The following is a 12068-nucleotide window of genomic DNA, read 5'->3' as shown; positions in this document are numbered from 1 at the left end:
ACATGGAAAACTCCTATATTCTTCAATTTGTGTAAAATAATGAACAAAGTTGAAGAGCTTAACATCTCTTCCAAAATTGAGAATCTGCCTGTGGAGATGCCACACACATTGCATTGGAATATCAGAGAGGGATGAGCCCAATCTTCTGACTCAGAGGTTAGAAAGCAGCTAACCAAGTCACAACTGACGTGAAAAACAATGTGATGCTATAATCGTCATAGGTAATTTAGGTAAAATATATTAGAGACAAATGAAGTAAGATAGTTTTGGCCAATGAGATAAATGAGAATTCAAAGAGATTCTACGTATATTAAGGTAGATTTGTAACTAGGGAGAGAACAGCCCCCCCCCCCCCCCCCCCCCCCTAGGAATCAATGAAAACAATGTATGGATTCAAAGGAGATAGACAAGAGGTTAAATTTCTCATCTGTATTTACTGTGGAGAAATTCATGGACATTAGGGAACTCGGGCTAGCTAACAGTGATGTCTTAAAGCGAGACCAGATTATAGAAGAGGAGATGCTGGAGGTCTTAAAAAGCAGGAAAGGCATGGATTGTAAAAAAAGCCAGTCTTTCTCCCAGCATAGGAGTCTTAAACAAGAAAGCACAGGATTAATGTGGGAGAGAGAGAATTTAAAAAGTAAGCCAAGGGGACAAGTTTATCCACAGAGAACCAAACTCCTTTCCATTGACTCCATTTACATCTCATGCTGCTTCAGCAAGGCCACCATCATAATCAGGGACAAGTCTCCCTGCTCTTCCATCAGGCAGCCTGAGGTCAAGCACCACCCGACTAAAGAACAGTTTTTTCCACCAGGCTGTCAGGATGCTGAACTCTCTCCCCTCCCTTCCTCCTCTCTCCCCTGCCCCTATGGGACCTGGACTTTAACACCCCACACACGCGCACATCCAGCACCAGACACTTTTTTTAAAAAAAATTTGAAGTGACTATATTTTATATTTTATGTTTTATGTTGATTGTTGTTTGCTGTGCCTTTTGTTTTATGCACTTTGTTCCTCGGGATTGTGGGAAACGGTATTTCGATTTTCTGTCTGTGTGAACTGGCTGAGGATTGACAATAAAAAAATTGACTTTGAGGCACGAGGAATAGTAGTGTGAAGATTCAGGAATAGTTTCTTCCCAGCAGTTACCAGGCAACTGCACCATTCTACCAAAAGCTGGTGAGCAGTCCTGAGCTACTATTTACATAATTGAAGACCTGGCCTACCTTAATCAGACTACTGGACTTTATTTTGCATGTTATTCCTTTTATTATACATCTGTACATTATGGATGGCTCAATTGTAATCATGTATTGTCTTTCGGCTGACTGGTTCGCACGCAACAAAAGCTTTTCACTGTCCCTTGGTACACGTGACAATAAACTAAACTCAACTAAACTAGAGTAGGTGTGCACATGAAATGAGCTGCCAGAGGAAGTGGTAAAGGCAGATTCATTTGAGACATTTAAAAAGTTACTTAGATAGGTATATGGATATGAAAGGTTTGGAGGAATCGGGACCAGAACTAGGTTAGGCCATTTGATCGGCATGGATGAGTTGGGCCAATGTTTCTGTGCTGCATAGCTCTATGGGTCTGTGACTATGTACAGAATTACTTTTATAACATTTTCTTTTTCATGCAATATATTTGTACCCACATGAAAGCTACAACAGCAGTAAAAATAGCTTAACACTACATACTTGACTTTATCCTTCATTCTGCATAATGTTCAGTCCTTCAGGTACTAATTAATTACACAAATTGCTGTTATCTTACATATACACGTGTCTGGTCAAAGTTCAAACTTGCTGTTAAAAGGAATAATAAATTTCCAATCCCATGAGGCAGCATTGTGGTGCAGCGGTAGACTTGCTTCTTTACAGCGCCAGAGACCCGGATTCGATCCTGACTACGGGTACTTGTCTGTACGGAGTTTGTATGTTCTCCCCGTGACCTCCGTGGGTTTTCCCCCGGGATCTCCGGTTTCCTCTCACACTCCAAGATGTACAGGGTTGTAGGTTAATTGGCTTGGTAAAATTGTAAACTGTCCCTAAGTGTGTGTAGTGTAGTGTTAATTTTTTTTAAAATTTCAGATACAGCGCGGAAACAGGCCTTTTCAGCCCACCAAGTCCACGCCGCCCAGCGATCCCCACACACTAACACTATTAACACCATTCTACACACACTAGGGAACATTTTTACATTTACCCAGTCAATTAACCTACAAACCTGTAGGTCTTTGGAGTGTGGGAGGAAACCGAAGATCTCGGAGAAAACCCACGCAGGTCACGGGGAGAACGTACAAACTCCTTACAGTACAGCACCCGTAGTCAGGATCGAACCCGAGTCTCCGGCGCTGCATTCGCTGTAAAGCAGCAACTCTACCGCTGCGCTACCGTGCTACTGGTCGGTGTGGACTCCATGGGCTGAAGGGCCTGCTTCCACACTGCATCTCTAAACTAAACTAAACACTGCCCCCCAAAACAAATATATAATACAAAAGTAAAGTGCCAAACCTCATCATCAGAATAGGAGTATGCTGATGCCACAGCTCCCCACATCTTGCTGGCAACATTTGCTGCTTGTTTCATACCAGATTTAAGTACATCCATCTTAGGTCCTAAGAGAAGATTGTCAAGCTTAAATCCAGAAATTGCAGTGACCATGGATCCTAAGGAGCCATGCTGACTGTTCCTAACTAAGGCAGTTAATGAAGTTGAACGCATCTTCTGTGAAATGGCCTTCGGTACTTTAGGTTGTCCAGCAAACGTTTTTGATCTGGACACTGATACAGACATTGATTGTACATCTTCCGGTGGAACAGGACTAGATGGAAGACTTGATCTTCTTTCTGGTGCATGACAGTGTATGTCATCACTGCAGTCTGAGGACTTCTCTTCATTCTCTGCCTTGTGCAGTTCCATACTGGCTGATTTTCCCCCAAGAGGGCTCTTAAGATTCATATACATTTCAATCTCATCAGCAAGTTTTCGAGACACAACGGTAGGCACATTCGTTTCACCACTAGAAGGGATTTTCTTCTCGGTCTCCAAGGCCAGCAATGACAATGGGTCAAAACCTATCTTAACACCTTCTCTTTCCACAGGTTTAACTGCAGGACCCACAGAATCTTCAACTTCATGCTCTTCATCAATCCGAAGAAAAGCATTTGGCTCAATGTCTAGGTCATTAGTGTGTTTATCTGATGTTTTCATTTTTCTTAAGTCCATACCTTCCAAAATATCCGTGAATTTATCAAAGGTAATTGTGCAGTCTTCATCTTGACACATTCCTGTTTGGTTTGTTGAGTGATCCAAGGTTGGAAGGGTCTTAATGACTGAATCTGCTTCTTTTGCACTGCATAAAGCAGCAGCTAGGATCTTGGCATCGGCACCCATCATCACTGCTATTCCATTAGGATCAGTGTCAAGGCTTCCCGTTTTAAGTAACATATTAGACCGCGTATCAGAACTGAAGCTGCAGCTCCTTTCTGCCCAATGTTTTTGTCGTTGCTGACTTTTTTCACTGTTTTTCCGGTGCATTTGAGTACTGGTGTCACCAACACCAGCACCATCTTGACAATGATCATTTTTTACCATCAGCAAATTTTCTGCATTACCTATGTGAAACAGAAAGTAAAGAATTAATTTGACAAGTGCATGATTTATTGTTACTTTCGATCAGCTATTTTTTTTAAATTAGTTTGGATTTTGAGGAAAATCAATATAACCAAGAATTCTCAAATCTTGAATGGCTGTGACAGATTTCAATATAATGACTATTATGCAAACTAATATGTCAGCCAAGGGGATTAAAATTCTGTCTCATCTGTCATCGAGTCATACAGCATGGAACCAGGTCCCTGCCCATCCTATCACGATGCCCCATCTACACTAGTCCCACCCGCCCGTGTTTGGTCCATATCCCTCCAAACCTTTCCTATTCACGTACTGTCTAAATGTCTTTAAAATGCTGTTATAATACCTGCTTCAACTACCTCCTCTGGCAGCTCATTCCATATACCCACCACCCTTAAGCGAGCAATCCCTTATTTTAAAACGAGCGGCCCATAGTTCTAGATTCCCCAACACGAGGAAACATTTTCTTCATATCCACACCTTTAAGTTTGTATGTTTACTTGAATGCTAATCAAAGTGAATAGCAACCCAAGTCATCCAATATTTCATAAGACAACCCATATTCCAGATATTAGTCCACTAAGTCTTCTCTCAACTACTTTAAATGCATTTCCATCCTTTGTTAAAGTAGGGAGCTAATACTGTTACATGGTGCTCCACATGGTCTCAAGAATGCCTATGTAGCTGAAGTATAGTTTCCCATGTAGAAATTACATTTGATCCCACTTGTCCCATCCCTCCTCCTTTTTCCTGACCAGGACTTCAATTTCTCTCATCATCCAACCTTCCTTTCTCCCACTCGCCTTGCCGTTCACTCTAACAGGTACATGCACGCCCTGAACTCTTGTCATCACACCTTAATAAGTATCCCACTTTCTGGAGATTTATTCGTCCACAAACAACTTGCTCTAATCAACTTAGCACGTTCCTGTCTAATACAGTAAACCCTCATTATAACGGAACTTATGGGGGGGGGGGGGGGGGGGGGGAGGAGGAGAATGGTCTCCACTGTTGCCGATTGTCCGCTATACCCAAGAAAGATATTATCATTATATGTAATTGAAACAAAGAACTGCAGTTGCTGGTTAACACATACAAGGACACAAAGTGGTGGAGTAACTCAGTGGTCAGTCAGCATCCTTGGAGAACATGGATAGGTGACATTTCGGGTCGAGACCCTTCCCATGGTTTCCCACATTTTGTATTCAATTCCCACATAAATAAACATGGTTTTCCCCCAAATTATTTACTTATTTGCCTTTTGTAAATCCTATACTAGGACACCCAGATCCTGCATTATCTCACAATGCTTATCATCATTTTTCATGCCAAATGGAAATGTATACTTTTCCTTTTGTATTTTAAAACTGCTAGACCAATGGGAGACCAATCTCTCCTGCATTGTCCAGCACCCTCGCCTCCCCCACTCACCCACTTCCCCACTCCATCCCTCCTCAACCCCGCTTATGCCCCCCTCCCTCCTACTCACCCACTCGATCCCCCCTGAACCCCTCTTATCCCCCTCGCACTTACCCACTCCATCCCCCCTTAACCCACCCTCCCCTCACCCAGTCCATTCCTCCTCAAGTGGGCTTAACCCCCCCCTCCCCTGACGGCGCTGGCGACTGGCTAGCCATCGCCCAGCGCCCCAGACCATGACGGGACCCACACACCACATACACCCCACACACATCCCTCTTGGCAAACGGCAGCGAAGGGCGGGTAAACGGCCATCTTACTGGACCCTCTGCGCGGCGCTGTACCACAGGAGGAAGGTCAGGTGCGGGGCATGCCGGGACGGGTGCCGGTCCACCCGGCGGGGAGAAGGGGGAATGCATTTATGAAAGTCAGCGGCAGCTCGTCGACTCAGCAGACCCCCTCATTGACGGCCATTCCAGTCACTCTGGCGGGTCCCGCCACTGGCGGCCCATCGTGGCCCCCCCCCCCCCGCTGCTCATTGGCCGCCACTCCCGTCACTCGGGCAGGTCCCATTGTGACATGAATGCTGAAGACCGGAAAGGTAAGTTGGAAAGTGAATTTTTAAACTATTTAAAAACTTTAAAATGTCAATAACTTCAAAAAAATAAGACCAATTTGAATGAAATTGGGTAATACGGAGCCCAGGACAGTGGTGAGTTAGGTGTGTGTAAAAGTGTTGCGCTATCGTGTACTGCTTTTTTTCCCGAATGAAAACGACAAACAAATATACATGCGGGACAAGCATACGGGGGAACAAACAAACGGAACAAACAAGATGAGAGTTTTAGTAATAGATATATATCGATAAATAAGGATAGTTATTCGTCCCCTTGAGCCTGCTTTGCCTTTCAACACGATCATAACTGATTCAATAGTCCTCATGTCCACTTTCCCGCCCTTTTCCTCCATAACCCCTGATTCTCTCATCAATCAAAAATCCACATATTTATCTCAGCCTTGAATTTTCTTCTAAGGATTCAACCTCCATAGCTTTCTCAGGCAAGAAACCCAAGGAACCAACTCTGTGAGGAGAAACTTTTCCTTATCTCAATGTTAAATGACAGTATGTACTTTGTTCCTGGTCTGTCCCATGTATGGAAATATCCTCCCAGCTTTTAGCCTCTTAAAGAACCTTGTGCTTCAACAAGACCGCATTTCGCTTTTCTAACCTCCATTGAGTACAAGCTCAACCTGTTCAACCTTCTCTCCTAAAACAACCTCTCAGTTTGCAGAATCATCCAGGTAAACTTTTTCTGAGCTGCGACCAATATTCACGCATCCTTCCTGAAATAAGGGCACTAAAAATACACAATTGTCGAGATATGGTCTCACTTGTGCGTTGTGCCGCACAATTCACGGATATTGTGGCATGATTTGTTTTTTGGCCTTTTCCCAGCCTTTCTCTTTTTTCATCCTTGTTCCATTTTTGTTTCCCTCTCTTCTAAAGGTCTGCTCAGGTCTAATCTCCCTCCCAGTTTTAACCCCACCCAAACAGCATCAGCAAATGACCACAGGATGATACCAGATTCAGGTTCTATCTGTATCTGACCCATCCAGCTCATACAGATCCCACCTTCCCCAGAAATGGTCCCAATGCCCCAGGAATCTCTGCCACCTTTTTACACCATTTCTTTAAGCCACACATTCTATCTATCCTTCACTAGCAAAACGTTTACCCACTCACTTAACCTATCTATATCCTTCTGTAGCACCTTACAAACTTTACATTTTGTGTCTATCTTTGTTGCATCAGTAAACATAACAGCCATATTCAGTTGACTCCATCCAAACTATTTGTACAAACCATAAGTTGAAGCCCCAGTCCTTCTTCCTGTTACATATTGCAAACGAGAAAACATTCATGCCTTCTTAGCTTTCCTGAAAGCAACGAGTTAACTCTAAACTTACCTGTGCATTATAATTCTATTTTTTAAGCACAAGGTAACAAAGAATGTTGACAAGGGCAAGCCCATACATGTTGTCTATCTGGACTTGTCTAGCAAGACCTTTAATAAAGGTTCCACATAATTGCTGCCTCATGGGATCCAGGGAGAGCCGGCCGAATGGATAGAGAATTGGCTTCATGGAAGTAAGAGGATGGTGTTTTTCAGACTGGAGGACTGTGACTAATGCCATGCCTCAGGGGTCAGTGCTGGGCCCATTACTATTTGTCGCTTATATCAACAATTTAGATGAGAATGTACAAGGCATGGTAACTAAGTTTGCTGAACTTTCTTTTTGTTTATTATATTGTTTACTGAGTTTATATATTTTGTTGTGCTGCTGCAAGTAAGAATTTCATTGTTCTATTTGGGACATATGACAATAAACCACTCTTGACTCGTGAGGGGAAAGATTTAATAGGAACCATGGGGGAACTTTTTCACTCAAGGGCAGCATGGACGAGTGAGGCCGAAGGGCATGTTTCCGTGCTGTATGACGTTCTTTATAATTAGATTGGGTTCAAATCAGTGATTTTGTTTTTGGTTTTATTTACAGGAATCAATGAATTGTCACAGATTTAGCAAAGCTTAACTTTCTTGAAGATTATCCCGAAGCATGTTGGCCGTTTTCAATGCGCAAACTATTGTCGAGCCATAGAGTCATCGATCTAGACAGCAAGCAGCTCAACTCATCCATGCTGACTCGTGTGCCTAACAGAACTAGTCCAATTTGTCTTTGCTTGTCCCATATCCCTCAAAACTATTCATGTGAGGAAGGCTGTCAAAGGATACAAAGGGATGTAGATTAGCTACCGAAATAGGCGGAGAAATGGCAGATGAAATTTAATCCATTTGAGTGTGAAGTCTTGCACTATTGAAGATTCAATGCTGGGAGTGGTGGTGGAGGCAGATACAATAGCAGCATTTAAGACATTTTTAGTTAAGCACGTGGATAGAGAGGGAATGGGGGAATATGGATCATGTTCAGGCAGAGGAGGTTAGTTTAATGGCATCATGTTCGGCATGGACACTGGGCCAAAGGGCCTGCTCCTGTGCTGCAGCGTTCTATGAATCTATCTCATTTTTATTTTATCACCCACATTCTAAAAGCAGATAGAAATTGTCAAAACAAATACACTGAATAGAATTTATTGCAAAATACAAAATATAATTTAAAAATGTATGTGATAATAAAGCAGAATGCAATTCAATAAATTACAAACTACTGATGAAATTAAAATTACTTACCGCTGTTTCCATTGTTGCCAACATGAGCACATTGCAACTTCACAATGCTGCTACCCGAGTGTAGTCTTTCTGGGGAGTTGAGATTCTTAATTTCTTTACTCATTGCTGATGCCTCGCCAATGCCATCTGTGCTTTCTATCAATAAGGTGTAAAGAAGATTAATGTGGTATTTGTTTCAGATTCAAGAGATTTAAAGCTCAATAATCAAATTTGCATAGAAAAGTGATAATGAATGGTGAAGAAAAATCTAAAAAACATCCAAAGCAAGATTGGACTTGATAAATTACTGCCTTCTACAGATAAATAATATTAAATATTACTGGGGGAAATAATACACTACTGGGGGGCGGGGCGGGGGAGATTATTAGTATCAATTGACCAGGATTAAAAGGACACAAAATATTTAACAGAAGCTTGTAGATAAAATACTGCTCATACTGATTCGTACAGGGGAGTAGCTCTCCTACCGGGGAGCAGCTCTCGTATGGAGGGGAGCAGCTCTCGTATGGAGGGGAGCAGCTCTCATATGGGGGAGGCAGGCTACTCGTGGTGTTTATAAGAGTCCTTGTAAGCTATCCATGACAGCAAATCAGCGTTCAAAACAGTTGTTTGGAATGTATTAATGTGCTAATTAGGATCTATAATGAAGTACTCAGCAAAGTTAATGTCAAGTAAATAATTGGTGTCGCCATCATTCACTGTGAAAGAATTTTCTGATAAATTCTCTGATCTTTGCAGATTGTTTTGAAAGGGCAATGGAGGGTTCTACAGCCCTACATCTGCAACTTTTTACATGTCTTCTCTAATATTAACCCTTCCACTTTACAACTTAGTCAACATTAACCCTGACCTCACTCATTGCAGCTATTCCCTTTATTATTTCCACCCCTCCTCCAACTTCCCAACTTGTTTTCTCCGAAGAAGGGTCCCAAGCTGAAACTTTGCCTATCTATTTTCTTTGCAGATGCTGTCCGACCCATTGAGTTATTCTAGCACTTTGTGTTTTACTCAAGATTCCAGCATCTGCAGTTCATGTGTCTCTCTAGTTCTCTTTTTCACAATTCTGATGAAGAGTGTTCTACTTAAAATGAAAAGCTAGTTTCTCTTTCCATGGATGTTGCCAGACCTGCTGAGTGTTTTTACTGTAACTTGTTTTCCAAACCATGGAAGGGCATCCAACAGGATGATGAACTTCCTGGTAGATTCTGCAAATCCTGGAAACCCATTCAACAGCAAAAAGAATTGTCTCACACTCAAAATCCCAATATCACTTTGAAATGTATGTTTTTTGCAATATTTTAACATGAACAAAATCAGGATACTCAGGTCTGTATAAACTTGACCATCATTTTCAGATATAAACTACATATGCAAAAGAATTTGTCTTTTACTATCCTCCATAACAAACACTCATGCATCACGGTTTAAAGAATCTTTGTAACATCTTTTAGTGATGGGACTTTGCTCAAATTGAATATGAGCTACTGTAGGAATCGCTTGTCTCCTCTTTGTATGTTTTACCTTGCAAAAGGCAAATTCGTAACATGTGATTCCAACTTATCACAGCATGGCAACGAGCAAAACAGTTGATTAAAGTGAGCATTAATGTATTAATCAGGAGGCTAAAATAAAACACATTTATATTTCAAGGTTCTTCCCATCATATTCACCTTGTTGCTCTGCCATTGTACCGGATAAGCCAATTTCTACTAGTCTATCTTCATGGAGTTCAATGCCATCACGTCGAAGTTCATCTTTGGATCCATAACCTTGGTCTGATTGAGCACCTGTAAAGCAGCGACACACAATTTGAACACAAATGCCTTCTAATATGTGAGCCATCCAAGTACCAATTTTAAAAAAAAAATACCATCAATGCACTGGAAACTGAATATATTATAGTCTAGATAATAAGTTTTCCCTTGTGACATTCCTAATATAACTGCATTTTAAATTAGCTTAGTGGAATTGTTTAATATAAAACATTAACATATTACAAAACACTGGGTAGGCTGCACTTCAAGTTATATAGCATGGAAACAAGCCCTTCGGCTCAACTTGCCCAAGCCAACCAAGATGCCCCACATATACTAATCCTACCTTCCCGTGTTTGGCCCATATCCCTCTAAACCTTTCCCATTCATGAACCCGTCCAAATGTATTTTGAAATGTTATGGTACGTGCCTCAACTATCTGCTCTTGCAGCTCATTCCATATGCCCACCTCTCCCTGTGTGAACAAGTTGCCCCCAAGGTCCTATTAAATCTTTTCGCTCTCACCTTAAATCTATGTCCTCTGGTTCTTGAGTTACTGAACCAGTGTAAAAGGTATCACAAAATGCTGGAGTAGTTCAGCGGGTCAGGCAGCATCTCAGGAGAGAAGGAATGGGTGATGTTTCGGGTCGAGACCCTTCTTCAGACTGATGTCTGGGAAGGGGGCGGGACAAAGAAAGGATATAGTTGGAGACAGGAAGACAGTGGGAGAACTGGGAAGGGGGAGGATGAGGGGAAAGAGAGGGGCAGAGGAGCTATCTAAAGTTAGAGAAATCAATGTTCATACCACTGGGGTGTAAGCTGCCCAATCAAAATATGAGATGCTGTTCCTCCAATTTGCGGTGGGCCTCACTATGACAATGGAGGAGGCCCATGACAGAAAGGTCAGACTGGGAGTGGGAGGGGGAATTGAAGTGCTGAGCCACCGGGAGATCAGGTTGGTTAAGGCAGACTGAGCGAAGGTGTTAAGCGAAATGATCGCCAAGCGTTCGTAAATCTTATCTGCACTATTTCCCAGCTTGATTACACCTTTCCAATAGCAGGGTGACCACAACTGAATACAACAAATGAGGCCTCACCAACATCTTATACAACTGTAACATAATAGCTCAACTTCTAACTCAATACCCAGACTGATAAAGGCCAATGTACTGAAAGCCTTTTTGATCACTCTACCTACCTGTGACACCATGTTCAGGGAACTGTGTTCCTGCACTCCTACATCCCTCTGCTCTACAACATGTCCTGGAGCCCTGCCATTAACTGTGAAGACCCTGCCCTGCTTTGATTTCCCAAAATGCAACACCTCACACTCACCTGCATTAAATTCCATGAATTATTCCTCAGCTCACTTGTCCAACTGAACAAGATCTTGCTGCAATTTTTGATAACCATCTTCGCTCTCCATGGTGCCACTCACGTTAGTGTCAAATACAAATTTATTAATCATGCATTCTACATTCGTACCCAAATCATTGATACAAATCTCAAACAGAAATGTGCCCAGCACCAATCCCATAAGCACACTGTTATTCACTGGCCCCCAGTCCAAATAACAACCTTCCATCATCACCCTCTGCTTCCTTCCATGAAGCCAATTTGCTATCCAGTCAGCTATCTTTCCTCGGATACCATGTGACCTAAGCTTCCAGATCAGCCTACCGTGCAGAACCTTATCAAATGCCTTGCTGAAGTCCAAATAGACAATATCTACAGCTTTGCCCTCATCAAACGGTTTGGTTACTTCTTAAAAAACTCAGATTCATTTGACGCAGTATCTCACGTACAAAACCATGTTGATTATCCATAATCAGCCCCAATCTATCCAAATGAACATATATCTTATCCCTCAGAATACTATCCAGTAACTGGCCCACCACAGATGTTAGGCTTTTCCTTGCAGCCTTTCTTAAATAGAGGCACAACCTTGGCCCTGCAGTCTTCCGACACCTTGCTGATGTCTAATGATTCTTATATCTCATCC

The 12068-nt window shown here is 42.2% G+C and overlaps 1 protein-coding gene across 2 annotated transcripts in view; it reads right to left on the bottom strand.

Moving 5' to 3' along the window:
• dennd4c (DENN/MADD domain containing 4C) overlaps positions 1 to 12068 on the bottom strand; it is a 116981-nt gene that overhangs the window by 27609 nt on the left and 77304 nt on the right. For both annotated transcript variants that reach the window (XM_078396028.1, XM_078396027.1), the window contains 3 exons: positions 9983 to 10099; positions 8313 to 8447; positions 2521 to 3623 (listed from right to left, as the gene is read on the bottom strand). In XM_078396028.1, the coding sequence (XP_078252154.1) occupies positions 2521 to 3623; positions 8313 to 8447; positions 9983 to 10099 (1355 nt within the window). The remainder of the gene's footprint in view (positions 1 to 2520; positions 3624 to 8312; positions 8448 to 9982; positions 10100 to 12068) is intronic.

The sequence above is a fragment of the Rhinoraja longicauda genome, chromosome 3, assembly GCF_053455715.1.
Source record: "Rhinoraja longicauda isolate Sanriku21f chromosome 3, sRhiLon1.1, whole genome shotgun sequence".
NCBI classification, from domain to species: Eukaryota; Metazoa; Chordata; class Chondrichthyes; order Rajiformes; family Arhynchobatidae; genus Rhinoraja; species Rhinoraja longicauda.
Note: the sequence above shows the minus strand (reverse complement) of the source record. Positions and strands in the feature narration are given on the sequence as shown.